The 21484-nt window shown below is 31.7% G+C and overlaps 5 protein-coding genes and 1 long non-coding RNA gene across 10 annotated transcripts; 4 read left to right on the top strand and 2 right to left on the bottom strand.

The window, feature by feature from the left end:
• Positions 1-54: 54 nt before the first annotated feature.
• Positions 55-3800, top strand: LOC132906870 (solute carrier family 2, facilitated glucose transporter member 10-like). The gene is made up of 6 exons (XM_060959449.1): positions 55-398; positions 585-990; positions 1073-1624; positions 1709-2055; positions 2128-2356; positions 2455-3800. Exons 2-6 carry the CDS (start codon positions 648-650, stop codon positions 2700-2702), a joined length of 1719 nt encoding a protein of 572 aa, XP_060815432.1. The 5' UTR covers positions 55-398; positions 585-647; the 3' UTR covers positions 2703-3800.
• Positions 3640-10444, bottom strand: LOC132906868 (uncharacterized). 3 transcript variants are annotated; one of them, XM_060959443.1, is made up of 5 exons: positions 10050-10444; positions 9331-9514; positions 9060-9253; positions 6950-7159; positions 3640-6865 (listed from the first exon to the last, which is right to left on the bottom strand). In XM_060959443.1, exons 1-5 carry the CDS (start codon positions 10228-10230, stop codon positions 4179-4181), a joined length of 3456 nt encoding a protein of 1151 aa, XP_060815426.1. In that variant the 5' UTR covers positions 10231-10444; the 3' UTR covers positions 3640-4178. The 3 variants fall into 3 exon arrangements, with proteins under 3 accessions (XP_060815426.1, XP_060815427.1, XP_060815425.1); XM_060959444.1 differs by having other exon boundaries at positions 3640-4906; positions 5015-7159; positions 10050-10442; XM_060959442.1 differs by having other exon boundaries at positions 3640-7159; positions 10050-10442.
• On the top strand, positions 7153-9166 carry LOC132906879 (carbohydrate sulfotransferase 9-like). The gene is made up of 5 exons (XM_060959471.1): positions 7153-7345; positions 7413-7652; positions 7733-8052; positions 8123-8309; positions 8386-9166. Exons 2-5 carry the CDS (start codon positions 7635-7637, stop codon positions 8896-8898), a joined length of 1038 nt encoding a protein of 345 aa, XP_060815454.1. The 5' UTR covers positions 7153-7345; positions 7413-7634; the 3' UTR covers positions 8899-9166.
• Positions 10445-10473: 29 nt separating the features above from the next.
• Positions 10474-15310, top strand: LOC132906869 (ubiquitin-protein ligase E3C). Of its 3 annotated transcripts, none has more exons than XM_060959447.1 (5): positions 10474-10943; positions 11039-11494; positions 11578-12113; positions 12195-14236; positions 14339-15310. In XM_060959447.1, exons 2-5 carry the CDS (start codon positions 11052-11054, stop codon positions 14504-14506), a joined length of 3189 nt encoding a protein of 1062 aa, XP_060815430.1. In that variant the 5' UTR covers positions 10474-10943; positions 11039-11051; the 3' UTR covers positions 14507-15310. The 3 variants fall into 3 exon arrangements, with proteins under 3 accessions (XP_060815430.1, XP_060815429.1, XP_060815431.1); XM_060959446.1 differs by having other exon boundaries at positions 11036-11494; XM_060959448.1 differs by having other exon boundaries at positions 11036-11494; positions 12195-14276; positions 14339-14447.
• Positions 15311-15483: 173 nt separating this feature from the next.
• LOC132906884 (uncharacterized) lies at positions 15484-16082 on the bottom strand. Its single transcript, XR_009658055.1, has 2 exons — positions 15774-16082; positions 15484-15699 (listed from the first exon to the last, which is right to left on the bottom strand). It is a non-coding gene; the product is annotated as an uncharacterized LOC132906884 (long non-coding RNA).
• On the top strand, positions 15497-21429 carry LOC132906882 (muskelin). The gene is made up of 12 exons (XM_060959477.1): positions 15497-15604; positions 15825-15894; positions 16079-16221; positions 16299-16503; positions 16605-16797; positions 16876-17111; positions 17173-17453; positions 17519-17693; positions 17765-17965; positions 18064-18255; positions 18333-18575; positions 18666-21429. Exons 1-12 carry the CDS (start codon positions 15516-15518, stop codon positions 18906-18908), a joined length of 2271 nt encoding a protein of 756 aa, XP_060815460.1. The 5' UTR covers positions 15497-15515; the 3' UTR covers positions 18909-21429.
• The last annotated feature ends 55 nt before the right edge of the window (positions 21430-21484 follow it).

Raw genomic sequence — 21484 nt, 5'->3', positions numbered from 1 at the left:
GGAGCCACACGTAAAGATACAAACAACGACATCCACAGGAAAATTCAAGAACTCAAATCACTCATGAACCACTTTATTCGATCATAGATACTTAACAATTCTTTCATTTTATCATTTTTCTCGCTTTCTATATAAATATCTTGATAATTTCAAGTGAAAACAAATGGAAATTTTCTCTCGATTCTATATATCTGTTCGTATTTACCTTTCTCTAGTAAGGCTGTGTCTCGCTTTTGCGCATAGCTGAATCTTCTTGTTTCAAATATCTTGTAAGATGGCGCTCCATATCTAAACGTCATGAGAACTGTCAATTCTTGCATCTACAAATCCAAACTGCAAATGTCAAATCAACGAAAGTAAACAGTAACATTTTTTTCTACTTTCGTTTTCTGTAAACAGTAAGTGTCGTATTAAAATTATTTTACTTAGTATGCTGTCGATCGCGTGAATACATGTAAATATTCCTGAAAAATTGGAACTTGGATTTTTCTACAAATTTACATTTATTCGAAGATTGTCATCAATATCAGCAACATTGGTTATAATTAATTTATTTCTTTAAATTGATAAAGTTCATGTTTTAGGATCTAGAGATACTCTCCTTAATGCGATTTTTATGTACTTACTACTACATATATTGAGGAAAAATGTCAGACGAAGAAGATACTACAATACTGTTAAACAGTGCAAATAAAACTACCGAAACATCTATAAGTAAAGTCCCAAATGATTATCAATGTTTACCACCGAAAAATTTAAGGAAACCACTTCCTAAACCAAACGACAACTTAACACCATTGACATCAGGAAATAAAAATATTTTCGTTTCCATGGTAGCAGTTTTTGCAGGTATTGCTTTTGGAAGTGATATGAGCATTGCAAAACCTATAGCTCCTTTGATCAAACATGAATTCAATTTGAATTGCTTTGAAAAGGATTTTGTTATTAGTATTTGGTTCATTGGAGCTCTTTTTGGTGGTTTAACGGGTGGTAAGTGTAGATAAATTTCTAAAAAATATAGAAATATAAAAATTAATAAAATGGATGATACTAACGATACAATACTTTATAGGTTTCTTAATCGATTCATTCGGTCGACGTTGGGCAATGATATCAACGCTCGTTTTTCTAACTTTTGGCGCCACATTATCAGCTTTGGCAAATCATTATATCTTGTTACTTGTCGCTCGGATAATTTGCGGATATTCTGGATCTGTTTCAGCAATAGCTCACTGCATATATATGGCAGAAGTATCCGAGCCAAATAAACGCGGATATAATATAATGTTATATCACTTGGGCACAGCTACTGGATTCTTGGTTTCAGTCATTGCTGCTGCTATAAAAAATATAGACTATCAGTGGCGATTTTCCATTGGTATAACAGCTGTTCCTGCTTTAGCTGCATGTATAATAACCATTATATTTCTTCAACGATCTCCCCCATTCTTACTTTATAAAAGAATGGCAAACGTTTCGAAGACATCGTCCAAAAAAGCTTGGTATACGATTTTTGAGACTTTAATGATCATGGCTTTCTTACTAATATTGCAACAAGGTACCGGAAAACGACAAGTTTTGCATTATGCACCAAGATTGTTCGCATTATTAGGCATTTGCTCTAGTAAGTATTATAATCATATATTCTTTTTTTCTATTTCTTTGTTTTGTGTTTACATGAACATTTCTTGCTTTATTCGTTTCACAGACGTTGCAGAAGTCACAGCTTTAATATCCCTTGGCATCGTGAAGGTATTTAGTACGATGTTATCTCTGGTTATAGTAGAAAGATGTGGACGTCGAACAGCTCTAATTACATCGGCAACTATTTGTATGACAACAATATCATTATTGTCTTTACTTGCTACGATAGACAGGGGCGACGATAATTTAGATGTTGTAAATAACCATTGCAAGAATCATCATAACGAAGAAGTTAAAATCCATTCGATTTTACCTACTGGATCACCACCACCGTTCCCTTTATTGCCGACTCCGTTAGCTATAATCCCACCCAGCCCGGAAACCTGGACGCAAATCAAAGCATCTTGCGAGGTATATTTCTTTTATCTGGTATATTTACGATCATTAAAAGAATTCAATAGAATTGTTTTTATTTTATTGCAGACACAGAATATTGCTGTTTCTGAAGGTCTAACAGGTGGTTTACGTATTTTAGCAGTAATAACATTACTTGTATATGAAGCAGCATATGCTTTAGGACTTGGACCAGTACCACTTTTAAATCTTACAGAAGTTTTCCCTGCAGCTATACGGGGGAAATGTATTAGTTTCGTTTCTATTGTAATATGGGTAACACATATTATTGCCACGGAATCCGTCAGTGCTATGACCAGTAAGTTTCCTCCAACTTTTCTCTTTCGTGTATTTTGAATAATATCTAATAAATAATATTTCTCATCCAACATATGCATATAATTGTTCTTCTTTCAGGATCATTGACATTAGCCGGATCCTATTTGTTTTATAGTTTCATGTGCCTCGTTACGATATTTTATGTTTTTTTATTCATTCCCGAAACAAAAGGTAAGTCCCTACATCAAGTTGCACAAGAATTACGGAAAATTTCTCTTGGAACACGTATATGTAATAATTTACGTAGTTTACCGCTCATTTGTCATATTCAATGGATTAGAAAATATGACGAAAACGCGAGTAACGGGCAAAGTACTCTAATTTGAAAATAAAATTCCGATTATCAAAGTATTGGATTATCTTAAAAGTTTTCCGTAGTTTTTAATTATCAGGTTCAAGATCATTTGTAGGTCACAGAGAGTCAATAAACTTGTTTTATAATTGCTATTGCTGTTTTATCATTGATCGTTTCAAAGTCTTTTCAAAAAGATTTCAGTAACATTATGGTCATTCAAAGTGAACAGTTTAAAAACTACAGCAAGTTTCAGGATAATCCAATAATCACATGTAATCCCTATGTGTCTACGAAAGTATTCCAAATACTGTTAACTTCATCTCGTTTTGCAAAGTCGTAACTCTTCTATAAAGTATTGTGTTCAAAAAATATTGCATAAAAGTAACACACGCGTATTTCAATAAAATTTTCTTAACTACAGATTATTACAGAACATATCACACAAACGTAATAAAGAATATCGAAATATGTAAAACATTTTCGATGCGAAAGACTGACTAGTTTTTGAATTTCAACTGTTCATCTTTCCTCAATTTATTAAGTAAAAGATTACCTAAGTAATAATTTTTTTCATTATTTATACATGTTTTATGTATTTTATTATAATTTTTAATGTTATTCAATGACACTTTTTATAATACTCACTTCTATGAAAAGTTTAATTAAGAAGGTGTGATTAGTAATCAAGTATTAGACTAGATATGTTGAGAATTAGATATTTTATAGTGTAACAACAGATCAAATTATGTTTAGAAATGCGTACCTTAGAAATTTCAATAAGGAAATGTATATGTTATATAATATATACCACCTTATATTAAGAATAGTCATCTTTTTTATTATACGTATCGCTACGCGTATAGAATTCTTCAAATATCAATTTTATGATGTTCATTTGGGTGTTCATTGCGATTTCTCTACGTATAACAATAACGTGTAATGTTCTTCGGTGCCATTTAAAATAAATATCACTATGTAAAAAATCTTTTATTATACATAACATTGCTGTATATAAAAATAATTTTCATATGTATAATTATTGCAGATTTACAATATTGTAAAATGTAATATTGTACTTGGCAATGATACAGTTGGTTTACGTACTTAATAAAATGTATAGAAAATATAACTGTTTTTTCCTTACATGTAAAAATGATGTTACTCCGAAGAGTAACTTATTCCAATTTTATGAAAATATTAATGTCCATTACTTTACATCATTCAGTCGACTTATAAAACTTAAAAACATTTTCATGTATTGCGTATTAAATTCGATTTCTGAATTATATGTATATACATTATTCTTATTTCCTATTTTACTTCGATCGATTAAAATTAATCGCGCGAGTACGGGAAAATGACATATCCTATGAAATAAAATTAAGTATCACTCTTGCAAAAACGTTTATCCTAACGAACAACAATTAAGTACATTAATCGTATTAAATCACTATTGCAATCTTATTTTGGAACTATTAAAAATGTTATTTATTCTATGTAACTAATCTTATGAAGGTTTTTTCACAGTAGATCCATTGAAAGACTTTCTTTTATTCCATGTTAATAATTTCGGCGGCGATAAAACTTGCTCCAAAAATATATGTCTTCTTTCTTTCAAATTTAAATCGCTACCGCACAAAGACTTATCGTTTTCGTAAATAAGATCGATATTATCTCGATTTGAATGACATCTATCGTTCGAAGTGTTCTTTTCGTGGCTAACTTTAAACGATGCGATAGGAGCTAAATTTTCTTTGTCGTACCTTGTACAATCGGATGACTTTTTTAAAATTACCGAGACATTTTTTTTCGATGCATCTAATTCCGAAGAGGCAGTGGATTGTCCAATTTTAATAGCATTATTCGGTGTAACAACGTAAACTAATTGCGACTTGGATTCAAATTTTTCTTTTAACAGAGAAAATTTTCGTTTCGGATAATTAATCGGTTTTTTACGTTTATCGTCGGACGGTTCTAATTTTTCCTCGTTATTATTGGAATTCGACTTTGCCGATTGCATGCAAATATTTGGCATAGTGGCTGCCCGCGTAACATCCGTAGAATTCATATTCATGATATTAGAGGATACTGTCTCGGATAAATTATTATGTACAACCTTAACATTTTCAACAGGTACCAATGGACTCATTTCAACGTATAAATCGTTCTCCTTTGAATCGGATTCATCCTTTTGATGTGCGATAGAAGCTTGTTTTTGCAGCTTCGCTTTATTTCCTAAAATGGGTGAATCGGAAAGTATAGCATCTATCAAAGGCGTCTTCTTAATCGATTCTATCGTACAATATTTAACTAAATCTTTGATGGTATCTATTTCGCATTTACCTCGAACAATCGATTCCGATTCGTCCAAGCAATTAATGTAATTTCTGTTACACGTAGCGGAGTCATTTTTAAACAACGCTTTCGTCAGCTGCGCCTTCTTTATCAAATTTTTCGGATCAAAGTCTTCCCATTGACTACCCGTAGTATGATAGACATGCCTAGGAGAATTTTCCGCAGTATATTTCCTAATTTGATCTATCGTACTAACTAACGTACTAACCGAATCAGGACCGGGTTGGGTATATTCAAATTTTTCTTTCGTGGTAATTTCATCGTGTTCCTCCAAAATGGTATCCAATGCGAACATTCCACCTTTATCATCTATTACCACCGGCTTCGCGATATACAGAGTGGGGTTTTGTTCGTCAATGTCAGAAATTCTTTTCGTTGAAATATCCTCATTGTATGACGTTTTTAACTCTCGAGAATCTATCAAATCATATGTAAGCGTGTCGAGATAATCGTCTTGCTTCAGAATTCCTCTTAATACCGAACTCGCGCAAGTCGTGTCGGAAAACTCAGAACTGTAAGTAGTGCCGGTAGTTGTACTTGTTAAAGTATCTCTTCTCCTGTCTCTGACAACGCTATCGTCATGGATGTAAGTTTCTATATCCGTATATCCTTTCCAACTACGAATGCACCACGGTGGTCTAGCCACACCAAGAGGGCAAACATTTTCATAGTCGTGGATCGAGGTAACACAACTCATCGTTTCATCCCTCTGCTGTAACTCCTTCGTCAATTTTTCTGTTTCCTCTGTTGCAATTTTCTCGCAAGTATCGTTAAAAATTGTTGGAGTTTCCAATCTCTCTCTTAACAATGTAATACTGTTAATATCCTCGCAAATATTACCACGAGAACATTCTTCTAATTTGTCGCGTTTCGTACTTACGTCCGGTACCAAATTTCTATTGGTCACAACCTTTTCCTGGACATCGTTCTCCATTTCAAGGATAAGCTGATTTGAGAAACAGATACCTCGTCTCTTTTGCAATGGAAGACAAGAATTTGGATCTTTTGTTGAAACATCTTTGTCTATATCTAATCCATGGGTCATTGGCAAACAAATACCTCTGCGTTTCTGGCGATGAATATCTTTCTCATTGGAATCGTTACAATCGTTTTGAATTTCAAGATATTCGCAGGTATTGTCACCAGTTACAGAGAATGTATTTTTTTGTAAGCCGCTCGACGACATATTTTCGTCTTTCGAAATGTTATGCGCCGACTCGCACTCCGAAATAAGGCAAATAGCAGTTGTTGCTGGTTCGCTTTCAATTTGACAGATTTGGTTGATAATACCATTTTCCGTACATTCCGAATTTTGTACGATATTAGTTAATAAGTACTGTTTATCCGTGGTGATTTCCTCGGAAGTAGCCTTTGGAGAATGATCAATAGAACAGGAGGACGACGCGAATGAATTGGGATAATACTGTTTGAAAGATCTAGGGGTGACAGCTTTGTTGGTTACGGTCTTGGAGCTTTCATCGGTAGCTTTAGATATACCTCCGATTTTTGATGGGTGAAATTTTCCATAGTAGAACAACATGCTCATCAAGCCGATAATCATTCCTCCAATTATCAAACCTGTCATTATCGCTATTTCTTTAGCTTTTATCGCATCTTTAAAACATAATACAAATACGACTAAAAAGACTATGTTTTCTATTACAATGACAGAGTAAAACACGAATACTCTATACCGAGATTTGCCTACGCGTAAATTAAAAAAATCGAAGCAATAAATAAATCCTATAATACAATTATAAATACGCTCTTCCCATACAGTTGGGCAAAAGTCTGTGTTTTGGAGAAGTACCCAAATGGTCATAAAAAGCCAGTGGAATCCTGTAACATTCAGAGTGGAACACGAACTACGTGAAAGATATGAGTTTATTTTGAGCAATCTTGCTAGTTCGCTCTCATACTTACCAAGAAACAATAAAGACCACTCTTTTAAACAAATTACTGTTAAAACCAAAACAGCTATTCTGGATATCAGCATTCCAGCTCGCCAAAGACCTTGAAGAGTCAGTACTATCCATGTTGCTTCATTATGATCAGGATTTATTTTGTGCATAGCTTTTGTATATGTACTTATAGCCCAGCTCAATGAACAAAAGGAGACTACAGCGGATAAACCTATTTAATCATTTATTTTAAAATGTATTAAACATCGTTGATTTTTTTATTTTTAAGATAATTATCATTTGTATTTGCTCAAAGCCTTTAGTCAGTGACAGTGACAGTGGCAGTTATATTATTTTTAGCACTACAAACACCCACCCTACTGGGAGAAGAGAACATTATTTTTAAAGTTTCTGTGCTGTAAGTTTCCAAATAGAATGCTTAGATAGTAACTGTGTAATTGGTTTCTAGTAACGAAACATCTTAGAGTCTACAAGAAGATAGAATACTGACAATTATATCTATGCCACTGCCTTTGTTATCTATGGGGGCGGGTCAAAGGATGTGAAGATATGCAGCCATACAATATTAGTTTCTCTTCCAATTCTTTAAATTCTAATACCTCTATGTCTCAAAAGTATTATTATTTTAAACAATAATAGCGCATTTATATTATTTGAAAGTGAAATATATATATGTTTTTACTAACATGTTCTCAGGACTACAAGTGAGTACTACTATTATCTATTTAATATAAATATTAAAATAATAAGCCGTTTATATTATACATGAACTATTTTTCTACAGAGACAACTTATACTATTAAAGTTAGTTATGATATTTGTTATAATATTTATGTTGTTTATATTATTATTAAATTTGCTATGTAATTCATATTTACATGCAAGCAAACATGTAAAAATTGCAAATTATATCAGCAATGAAAATTATAAGCATAGTAATCTAATAAGCAATAAATCTACTATAGCCATGTTTTCAATAGAAGAGATGAGGAATATAAGAATGCAATTAAATTCTAGAAAAAATGAATTAGAACAATATTGTAAAATCATTGATAGAACAAGCTCAAACTTAGACAATGTATTATCGAATATGATTATTGATACGTGAGTATCGCATAATTTACTGCATCTATTACATTGTAAAGTGTATATTTATTGAATTTATATTCTACAGAACACACGGATTATCATGGTGTCCTATATATAAAGCAGCAAGTTCTACTTGGATGAAGCACTTTGCTACACTTGGAGGTGTATTAACAGAATCAGCTATGGAATTGATTCGCAAAAATATTTTGCAGATTAATACTATTGTTAGAAAAGCATTTCCACGTGATCGAGATGTTAAAAAAGTGTATCAAGTATGTAATAAACAAAGAATACAAAGTAACAAACTATAATATACAAATATTCGAATGCTAAACATTCTTGTTGCAGAAGTTAAATACAACAACGAAATTTCTAATAGTGCGTCATCCATTTGAACGTTTAGTATCTGCATATAGGGATAAATTAGAACATATAGAAGGAAGAGATTATTATTATAAAAGATTTGGACGTCATATAGCACACAAATACCATCGCTATAGGAAACCAAATGAAACAAAAGTAGAACCCACGTTTACTGAATTTCTTCGATTTATAGTGGAAGAAAAATATTTTGATGAACATTGGGCACCATTTATCGATACTTGTGAACCTTGTTTAATTCAGTATAATTACATTTTAAAATTTGATACTTTTGATAGAGATCAAAAGTTCTTAATACAAGAATTAGGTTTAAATGAATACCTGTATGAAAAAAATGACTTGAAAAATATAAATCCACGTGGAGTTACAACTACTACTTTAGTTAAACAATACATGCAAAATGTTCCTAGATCATTGCTCGATGAAATTAACAAAGTTTATGAAAATGATTTTAAACTTTTTTCCTATTTACCCATATAATATCTCAAGATATATAAGAGTAACAGTAGAAACAAAAGCATAATAAATCTAAAAGTTACATTTAATTCTTTTTAATACAACTTAAGCAATAATAATCTCTGCCATAGAATTAACACTTTTTAAATTTTTTGGATTAAGATAACTGTTTTATTTGTTCTTACTTGTCCATAATGGTGTATAACGTAATACTGCCATGATATACAGTTGCAATATTAATTGTGGAGCAGCCCCCATAAATGACTCAAATAAATGCAACATACATATATCACTTTCCTGTCTATATACCCAATTTTTATCCTTCACAAATCGTTTGTTCCTTAATGAATATATTGTGGAGTAAAGTAAAATTAAATACCTAGAAATAAAATTATTCACCCTATCAGAAAAAACACAACTAACTGCTGGCTGGTAAAAACAAACTTAACACAATACCTGTGTAATACTCCCAAGAATAAAAAATGTAATAACCAATGTATGTTCTTAATGGAACCATCGCTGTGATACCATCTCAGACTAAATATTTGAATAACACCTGCAGGTAAAATTGTAAAGCTCAAAGCAAAGCATCCCCAAACAAATTCCCCTTGTAAAAAGTATTCCATAAATACAATACTATCTATAACAAAAATTTTATTTCATGGTAACTATTATATATTTTTTATGCGTATATCAAAATATTAAACATATCTTCTATCACATTTATTTTATTGTTTCAAAAAACACAACTTCATTTTTATGTTTCAAATGTATATATTTTTCACTTATGTAAAAATTTAAAAAATTTTAGTTGTCATATAATATAAATGATTTTATGAAAGATCATTCAGTCCAAGCTTATACTCATTATATACTATACCCCAAGTATAAAAGAAATACACAGAACTTATAGATAATTTTAAGATGTAATTTTTATCTTACATTGTTATAATTATGTCATTAAAAAAGTATATACAAATACAATGAATATGTACTAAATTATTGCAATTGTAATATTCAGGTTTAAATATAAAGACCGTATTAAACATACATCGATTCAATAATTATCCTTTATACATATTGAAATATATTCTTTAATAAATTGTACTATTTTTCATACAAAGAAAGGCATTTCATTACAAGGAATACGGAGTAAACATTCATTCTTTGTTCACCTGTTGCTATATCGATGAAAAAAAAACTGACAGAAGTTAAGTAGTATAATAAGTCTAACAATCTAAATCGATAACATTCTATTTCCCTGTGTAATGTTATTATCGATACATCTTTTTTCACAGTTTCATAGCACGAAACATTATCATGTTTTAACTCTGCCGCCGCCATCTTCCCGGCCATTCTTGATTTAATTTTACACAACAAATGAAACGCGTTCCGAAATCAGCCACATACTTTCCACTTTTTCTTTACTTAAAATTCATTATGTCATTAAGTACGGTATATTTTAAGTTATTAAGTATCTTTTCAAGTATGTTATCAAGTTATTCCTTCGAAAAATAGAATTGAATATGTAGAGTTAACTTGATTCATCGAAGGAAAATCATGGACATATACAGGCATAAATTTTACAACACATTGCACGCAAAACCTGCATATACACACACGCAGGCGCATATAATATCTACGATTTTCAACATGTCGGTGAAATAAAATATGGCGAGTATTTGATGACTAGACGTATACGTACGATCTGGTGCTAGTTGCTTTTTGCTGACATTTTCACAAAATAAATGTTCTTCTGAGAATATACCCATAGTTTAATTTTCAAAGAAAATTGTACCGCAATATAAATCGAGAAAAGTAGTAATTATTGTACATCTTAACCTTATAGAGCAAAAAAATTTTTAAATCTATATAAATTAGAATTTTGAACAAAACCGACGATGCCATTAATTTTGAAATCATATTAACTATTGTCGAGAATACAAAGACAAATGACAATATTTTTCAATTATTAAGAAATGATACTTTTCTGCAAAATATTTATGTTTGAAATATATCAGAAAGGCTTGTGAATCATTGAGTAAAACTGTCATCAACTTTGCCACATTGTAAGTACTGAAAAAATTATTGCTCATTCTCAAATATATTCAATTACAGAAAAAACTGTTAATTGGTATTGTTATTATTTTTTTTTCAAAAGAAGGAATAGGAATGTTATGCTATTAAAAAGAAATCGAAACATCATGTACAGTTTTGAAGGAGATTACAGACGTAAACCACAGCAAAATTTAGCAGGTGCAAGTAGAAGAGATGAGAAGTCAGTTCTGTTGCAGCATGCACAGTTAGAACGTTTAAAACGAGAACAACAGCGTAAAAGACACAATGCAGCACTAAAGATTCAGGCACTTATACGTGGTTTCATAGTAAGGAAGCATATGAAAATAATTAAACGAAAAGAATTTGATGAAGAACAACAAATAAGTAGTCGTAGAAATTTAAATTTAGACGAGTTAACAATATATTTCCAAAAGTTATTGTACTTTTATAATCACACCTTGGATGCTAGCAGACTAGTTTGGATACTTCAACATTTTCTGAAACACCAACAAGAAATCAAACAGAAATGCGTGAATTGTCCAGAATGGCTATGGAGATTAAGGTAGGTTGTACAGCAAAAAACACAACATAGTAAGTGTCACCTGTTGTTTAAAAATGTGAATAAAATGTATGTCATATATACAGATGGATTCTTCGCATGTGTATGCAACATAACTCAGAAGCTTTAATGAATGGAGCTTATTCATTGGCTATACCATTAAGAGCATTAGAAACATTTACAAGTCGAGAAGATGCAGAAAAAGTCCTACATGAAAATAGTTATAAATATCTAGGAAATATCTTTATTTATTTGATAAAACATAAATATTTTGATCAATTAAGAAAATTAATAGATAATAAAGTCCCATCTATGTTAGAACCAACTTCTGTTGCACCAACGCCAATTTCAAAATGTTTACTGGACATGATTAAACGACCATTAGATTTAATTTCTTTTTTAGAACATGAAGACAATTTCTCTATGGTTGTTTTACAAGAACTTTGTAAAAGTATATTATCTTCTAAAATATCTGATCCAATAAGAATGTTTATCATTCCATCATTATCCGAATTTGTAGAGTTTCCATATAATCAACTAATAAAATGTATCGATAGAATTGAACTAGAACCAACAATAAGTTTACTTTATTCCATTTTATCTCTGGAATCAAATCGAATTTGTAAGTATACAAAATAGTCGACAGTACAATTAATGAAAATAGAAAAGAACATTAATTAATGAAATTTCCTCTTTATTACAGCCACATGCAAATCTAAAGATGTTGTTATTAATTATTTACAAGTTCTTGCATCTATGAGTTCAACTATAATACCATTAACTGTCGAAGAAAACATAGAACAAGGAAGTGATTCAGACTCTGAATCTACTGCAAATATGATTGATCAGGATCAAGCCGATATTTTACATGAATGTATAGAAATGCTGAATGAAGAGCAACGTGTTCAAGGAATACTCTTAGCGGTAGATCGAAGCAAAGATCCAGCTGTATTGCAACCACTGTGCCAACTCTGTCACCATTTGCTAATTACTGACAAATTAGCCATTCATAAGTATAAACTATTATATATGCTCGCTTTTAAGCCAGCATTTTTAAAGAATTTATGGTCTGCTCTATTATCGGCTTGTCAAATGTCCCTATTTGGTGGAGCAACCCCTCTCTTACAAATCATATCACGGGGAATTGGTCTTTCTACGGAAGATACGAAAAAAATAGTTCCACTGTTAGCTGTATTTTGTTCACTATTTAGTTTACTTATAGCAACGTTACACGACACGGAATTTTTCATTCAAGATCAATCTTTAGACATTAACGGACAACAAACGATGCCGTTTACTACTTCAGAACTGGTATTGCTGTCAAGTCATTTAAAAGGCGTTTGCTTAGGTTTGGTAGAGCTTGCATTTCCCGATAGTCGGCCGACCGTACGAGACGATTATAAGAGAGCTGTTCTTGGTCCTTCGTATCCTCTGCAAAACCAACAGGACACGCAAATGTGGACACATTTGTTCAAAGTAACAGTCGGCTTATTACGCCAGCTGCATATGCGAGACTTAAGACGGCAATTTTGTCCAGAAGGACATTGGATAGCTTCGAATATTGTAATACCAATTGATAAACCTCAAGATTTCACATTTCGCAGACGTAGATTGAGAGGGTATATTCCCTTTCAAGGATTACGAGTGTTCACCCGAGAAGACTTAGAAGAAGGGCCACCTTTTTCCGCAAAGGAAGTTCGAACGTTGACACTCCTTCGCGAAATACCATTTGTTGTGCCGTTTAATAATCGAGTAGTGGCATTTCAATCGTTGATCTATCGAGATAAAACGGAACAACAAGGTGAACTGACGCACTTCATGCAAGGACCGTCGATACAAATATCGGTAAGAAGAAACTACCTCTACGAGGATGCCTTTGAGAAATTGTCACCGGAAAATGAGCCAGAATTGCGATTAAAAATGCGTGTACAGCTTTTTAATACAGCTGGTTTAGAAGAAGCTGGCGTAGACGGTGGTGGTCTGTTTAGAGAATTTTTATCGGAATTGTTAAAAACAAGCTTCGACCCTAACAGAGGCTTTTTCAGGCTTACCAAGGATAATATGCTGTATCCAAATCCTACAGTACAATTATTGGTTGACGATTTCCCGAAGCATTATTATTTTATCGGTAGAATTCTTGGAAAAGCTTTGTACGAGAATTTATTAGTCGAACTTCCGTTCGCAGAATTTTTTCTATCAAAGATCGTTGGACGTCAGTCAGACGTTGATGTTCATCATTTAGCTTCCTTAGATCCGATTATGTATAGGAACCTTTTGTACCTGAAAAGTTACAAAGGCGATGTTGCCGATCTTGGTTTGGATTTTACTGTATTATCGGATGAACTCGGTGAAAGACGAATCGATGAATTAAAACCAGGCGGTGCTAATATTCCTGTTACAAATCATAATCGTATCGAATATATTCATTTGATGGCCGATTATAAGTTAAATAAGCAGATTAGAGCGCAATGTTATGCATTCAAACAAGGTATAGGTAGTGTGATTCCCTTGGATTGGCTTCAAATGTTTAATAATAAGGAGCTGCAAGTTTTGATATCGGGTGCACAAATCCCCGTCGATGTGAACGACTTAAAATTGCATACTAACTACACAGGAGGATATGCCCCTGATCATCCGACAATCATTGCATTTTGGAAAGTTGTTAATGAATTTAACGACCAGCAAAAAGGACAGTTACTCAAATTCGTTACGAGCTGCAGTCGACCGCCTTTACTTGGATTTAAGGTACAAAGCGGTTATTTCTTTTTTGATGACTAATCGATAGGTACGTGTATATGTATATAAATAGATGGATATACATATAAATATATGTTGATTTTTTTCTAGGAACTTGATCCGCCTTTTTGTATTCAACATGCCGGCAGTGTTGATCGCTTGCCGACTTCCAGTACCTGTATGAATTTGTTAAAGCTACCAGAATTTCCAGATGAGAAAACTCTACGCGAAAAACTTTTATATGCGATACAAGCTGGTGCAGGTTTCGAATTGAGTTAAGCTCAATTTTTTCCTAATTTTAAGCAAATCCTTTTAGTTAAATCGATGATACCTGATTGTATATAAATTGTAAACGTAATTAACATTAAGCACGTACTTGAAAACAAACTACGAATGCAGAAGTTGTCATAATTCATTAATGGATAGGTGATTTGATGTTAATTAAGTGCTTTAAATATAATGTGTTTATTTATAACAGCGAGTAAGGACAAAACAGATTTCATTTGAGCCATATTTTCGCCCGCCAGAGGGCAGAATAATTTGAGAAATCTTTGTCGGATCAGGCAATAAAAATATAACATTGTAAGGAGGGGCCAATTAATTAGCGGTAATGTCTATTAAGGAGACAACTATCAGTACAGTGAACGAACATGTGTTGTTTGTAAAAATACGTTATATTACCCTACTCGATATATACCAACTTATGTGCATATATGTATATATCCATATATACGCACACATATATGCATAGATATATATATACATATATATATATATATACACACACAACACACATATACATACACAAAAAAAACACATATATTTCATTTGTTATAACTTTTCTGCCCTTGGCCTATAACTGTAAATTGTGTATATTTTTTGTATTCCATCATAATTACCGGCAACTATATATCAATATTAAATATACATGAGAGAATAGAATATATGTATTTATGAATTCGTTAATTTAGTGTAAATAATGAAAAGTCCTGAAGCGTTATATCTACATTTATTACAAATATGTAATTTGAATTTTACAAATAGTGTTCTATGTTTTAATAAAGGTTGTACACAAATAGAGAATAGACTGTCTTAAAATATTAAAATTTTCAACTGAAATTTATTTAAATGAAAATTAATTACAATTAACTGCAAAATTAAATTGTACATTAAGGACATTAAATCGTTCACCGGGTCATGTTTTCATACAGCGCTCGTCCTTAGATATGTATCTATAAAAATGGTACACATATGTATTTAGTGTTAAAGCTTATGTCATTTGTGTAACATGGCGTCCAAGGAGAGTAGCAATTTTCAAAAAGTTTTGGAGTTCAAAATTTATAAATGCTCCAGTTTTTCTTCATCCTATGTGCCAGAGTAAGCACTTTACTAGTATTTAAACGATTTTCCTTTGAATACATTTCGTAATTATAGAACAAAAATCAGTTATTACATGGTAATGATTCTCTAACCTAAAACGACGGTTATGTTAAACGATAAGAACCACTATATGTGAAATTATGAAATGAATATTTGCATTAATCACGCCGGATTTTTCGCCAAGTATTAAAATAATATTTTCTTTTTCTTTTTTTAGAAATATCCTTGTAGATAAACCATCAGATCAGACATCGCGCTGGTCTTCCGATATTGACACTTATCCACAGGTAAACATTGCTTAAAAATAACACGATTTACAATCAAACGGTTAAAAACATTGCTGCGAAATTTATAGAGATATTCAAATTACGAGTCTTTCTTTAATTACGTCAAAAAAATATTCGTTATTTTATGTCGCTGAAACTAATATTCCATAATAAATGTATACAATAGATAATTTGAATTTTTCAGTTTCTTATATTGAAATTGCGACATCCCTCGATTGTGAAAACAATTACATTTGGTAAATACGAGAAAACACATGTATGTAACATAAAAAAGTTCAAGATATATGGCAGTTTAGAGCCAGAAGACATGATGGAACTTCTAGAAAAGTAAGTGTTGAACTTGCAATAGAAAGGAATAATTTTAGGTGTATTTATATATTGTTAATCCTTAATATCTTTTTCAGTGGTTTAAAAAATGATTCAGTACCAGAAACTTTTGATTTGAAGCATATATTAGGAAATGAAGGAAATTATTTTCCAGTTAGGTACATAAAGATTGTTCCATTGCAATCGTGGGGTCCTAGTTTTAATTTCTCTATTTGGCATGTACAACTAAATGGTACTGATGATGTTAATATTGTAAAACCTAGTATCGAATGGTTTAATGCGGTAAATATATAATGATATTTAACTAAATGATAATGTTTCTTATGATAATATGTTTGTGTTTTAAGTATTCTACATACTTGTTCTATACGAATATATTACAGTATCGTCAAAAAGAAGTTATAAGGCTGTGTATGAAACACTTTAGAAAACTAGAGCAGTCCGAAATTGTAGAAACATTGCAAAGAGTTACTGGTGTTCCACTTGAAGACCCTAGATTGACCGGATTATATGATTTATTGGTTACACAAGGTGACCACTTACAAGCTGAATGCTTCATAGGTAATGCTGTAATGAGTGAGTATCTTTCTCCTTTATTTATTGTTTTATAATATTCTGACACAATCCTAGAAAGTAATATGATTTATAATACAGTGGGTCTTTTAAATGACTATATCAATGCTCAGAATTATAGAGCAGTTTGGACTAAGTTATCATTCAATGATGGTAAACCAGGAATGAGAGGAGGCCACCAAATGGTGCTTGATCCAACTGCAGAACTTCTATATCTTTTTGGGGGGTGGGATGGCAATCAAGACCTTTCAGATTTGTGGGTGTATAATATAGCTTCTAACAGATGGACCATTATATGTAAAGATACAGAAGCTGTGGTAAGTTGTCAAAAGAAAATATATATTATTCTCAATAGAGAATTTAAATGTTAAATTATAGGGTGGTCCAAGCGCGAGATCTTGCCATAAAATGTGCCTTGACCCAGATCGCAGGCAACTATTTACTCTTGGTAAATACTTGGATGCAGAATATAGAACGCCAGAAAATTTGAAGAGTGATTTTTTTGTATATGATATTGAATCGAACAAATGGACACAAATATCAGAAGACACGTTCTCCGTAGGAGGACCTCAATTAATTTTCGATCATCAAATGTCTATGGATGTTGAAAAACGGACAATTTACATATTTGGCGGTCGTGTTCTTCTATCTGCAACAGGGTAAGTAAAACAACAGCTGAAACTGTATCAGTTGGCGTTCTAATATGTTCATTTATTATCTACAGTTCCGAAAATCAAGTTATGGTGCCAGGTTCAACCCAGGAACCCATTTTTTCTGGATTATATTCTTATCATGTACCAACTGGTACCTGGAAATTACTTGCCTGTGACGTTACAAGACCATATGTTAATATACCATTTATTAGATCCAGAGCTGGTCATTCTATGTTGTTTCATCCTGTATGTATGCATAATATCGTACGATGTATATCATGGATGTAATATAATTGAAAAATTTCATCCTCTTACAGGGATTGCGGAGATTATATATTTTCGCAGGTCAGAGAGGTAAAGAGGATCTTAGCGATTTTTTTACGTACGAAGTTGATACAAATCACATTGAACAGATATTTAACGATTTTGGTGTTAGAGATTCAAATCATGTTCCGGCGGCTGGATTTACGCAAAGAGCCACTATCGACCCTGAATTGGGAGAAATATATGTTTTATCGGTTTGTATCATATGATTATTTTTGTTAATCATATCCATAATACAAGCAACACTCATTAACAGTAGTATTTGAATTCTTTTCTATTCCTATTTATTCAGGGTTTAAGTAAAGACAAAGGTAAAAGATTTGATAGTGTTCAAAATTCTTTTTGGGTGTACAGTATTAAGAACAATAAATGGTGTTGCATTTATCGAAATGACAATGTTGGAGAGAAATATTGGAGTAAAATGCAAGATTATGAACCATGTCCACGATATGCACATCAATTGGTTTATGATCACGTAAAGAAGGTTTGTTGTATATTATTTATAAGAAATTGTTCTGTTCGTGCAGTATACAACAATAACGTTACGTAATATATTATTAGGTTCACTTTTTATTTGGAGGGAATCCTGGTAGATCCTGTCTTCCAAATTTACGTCTCGATGATTTTTGGCAATTAAAATTATGCAGACCGTCTCATGAACAAATTTTAAAGAGATGCAAACTACTTATTAGAAAGCACAAATTCAAAGAGCTAGCTTTGAACAATAGCGTCGAAGCACTCGAATATTTACAGACCAAAGTATCGGAAATTATTGATCATAACGATGTGGAACAAACGAAAGAGGTAGTAGCATTTTTTTAATCAGTAACGAATGAATACTGAATACTCCTTGCCAATGTTGCCTTTTCAAATGTATGCATTTCTTCGTTACAGTTTCAATTGTTAACATCCCTTCTATTCAGAGAACAAAACTCCTTGTTAGGAGAAGCCACAAATTCAAATAGTTCAGACGCCGTATTAGGAAATTTAATTAGCATGGATACATCGTCGTTATCTTATTCGACTACGCGCGATATTCATAGTTTGAGAATTGAATTATACGATAAACTGATAGAATTTTTTCCTGAGTCATCGACACAACCCCGTGCTAATTTGATGAATCTTTTACCATTGTGATCCAACAATAATTAAAATTTAATTAAGGATATTTCGAAATGTAAAGCAGAGAGATTCCTTTCATTTTCGTGTAAAGACATTTACTATGATATCAAACGAATTTTATCTTTAAAAGAGGAACGTTATTTTTATAGCGTAATTCTTTGTATCATTTTAAAAGGAAAAGAATTCTCATAAAGCATGCAGCCTTCCCCTGACATATTAATACACAACTTCATTTCTTTTACATAAAGGATAACTTTTTTGGAACGAAAAGAAAAAAGCATATGTCGATATATATTTCACCGTGATGCACTTAAACGAGGAGTTAAATTAAAACAAAAATTTATCCTTTACATTTTTTTCTTATTGAGTTTTCGTTTACGTTGGATTGTTCTAGCTGTTTTTAGTACATGTAAATTTTTTAGATTTATTTGTTAATTTTATTTAGTAGAATGCGATTAATAAGTATCATAATTATTCACCCAACTATTGTTACACATTGTTCAAATCGGTTCTCACTATTAACAAATTAGAATTATCTTGTCGATATATATTAACCGTGTGTCTACAAACGATTATCATTCTTAAAGCAATTAAAAATTGACTATTTTTTAAATTTCTTTTTTATCCAATGTGTATATACTGAAGGGATGCTTTACAAACTCGAACGAAAACTCGTTAAACGTTGTAACGTTAATGAGAAATTGCAACATAAGTGCAACAAATAGGTGACGCATTAAAAAATATATATTCTTCTATTTTTATGGCTTCGCTTTGTTCGCCATTAAAAACATTTTATACAATGTATTGTTATCGAAGCATCATCTGTACATTATGCGAAATAGGTCAAACTAGCATTACCATTTATATTCATAATAAGAATTTACTATACATATTTCACGATAAATGTTATAAAGCTTAGTACATAATAGTAAACTGTTATAAAGCATGGAGTTTTCTATGCATACTATGTATATCTGCAATACGTTTTATTATACTCTATGTTTGTATTATTGCTACATCGCTATTTAAATAATCAGTTATCATGAAGAAGACGCGCCAGCATATTTGCTTGTGACAGAATTGGTATAAAAAGCACTACCTTTGTTTTCGCGATCTTGTATATATTCTATGATCATAGGAAGTAATAGCTAAAGCCACCATTATTGTTAATCTTTTTTGTATTATAAATGTTATTCAATGACATGCGCGGAACATCTTGTACATAGCATTGCTTTATCGGTGTATTTGTCTGACCAGTTATTTGTAGCATTATAAGATACGAACAGCGAAAATGTGATTATAGTGAACGTTATTAATTATTCGAGATACATGTACGAGAAGGTATTTCTCTTAAGCGTATCTTTGTATATAACTTTGTGCGCTAGAGAATGAAACGATTGTACAATTCGGTTATAGGATAAGAAGTAGTGGATCCATACGACGAACATTAGAATAACATAACAAGGAGAAAAGATGTGAAATTTTTTTAAAAATATTTCATTGTTATAATCTTTCTCTGCGATTTTCAACGAAAACAAGACAAAATAATTTTTGGCAGGTAACTTGTTATAATTATTGGTTTAGTTAAGCGTGACTCTGATATGTGTGCGCAATACAAGTATCTTCGATGTTTATCAACTATCGTCGAAATCTATTTTATACACGATCGTGAAAGTTACGTTGGTATTCGAAGGTACGTTGCGTATACATGTTCAACAAATGAAAAACATTACTTCCACGATGTTATGCATATATATCAAGATAGTAAATATCAGATTTGTCTCAGGATTTTATCTGATCGTTTTATTATAAAATTCGACAAGAACGTCGAGTAGAATTCTAAAAACGTGATATTCGAAGTTCTAGTCAACTAATATACGATTATGGGGGAAAAAAAATAATCACCATTTGATATTTACAGATGAAACGATAAAAGTATAATTTATAATGATTAAGAATCATAATCATATTGTCATGTAATTTTTCTGGTTTCATCTTGTTAGTATACCCTATCCGTTTCTAGCGATAATTCGACGTTCCCTTTACTCGAAAGAAAGACAATTATTTCAGAATTTTAGAGGATCAAACTGTTAACACGTGGTATAGGTAAAGATTAGTGGGAAACCCCCATTCAAATGTCTTTTGTAAATTTATGGGCGGAATACCTACTAAACAGAGAGATATTCGAAAATTTTGCCTTCTTTTTAACATATCTTTACTAATGAGAACATATTATTTTCAACATGTATTTTTATTCTACTCGAACAAAGTATACCATATAATATATAACACGTGGACAGTTTGATCTTCGAATTTCATTTTCAAAAAGCACCTTTTACTTGTTTCTTATCTTCGATCATCTGTTCTATTTTTCTTTTACGTACATTTAAATATAATCATTTCATTGCCAATGATTACGTGCATTTATTTGAAATCGTTATTGTTTTTTAAACAGTACTAATTGTAAGATAAAAACGAACTCGTGTCACATATGTGTACATATGAAATAAAAAAGGTGAACTTTTTGCAAGAATTACTTAAGCGTAATAATTTGAATATTTGAACGCTACACGAGCATTTATAATCTGCGA

This window comes from Bombus pascuorum, chromosome 5 (genome assembly GCF_905332965.1).
Source record: "Bombus pascuorum chromosome 5, iyBomPasc1.1, whole genome shotgun sequence".
Taxonomy (NCBI): domain Eukaryota; kingdom Metazoa; phylum Arthropoda; class Insecta; order Hymenoptera; family Apidae; genus Bombus; species Bombus pascuorum.
The sequence above is the reverse complement of the archived record's forward strand: the minus strand, read 5'-3'. Positions and strand labels throughout refer to the sequence as shown.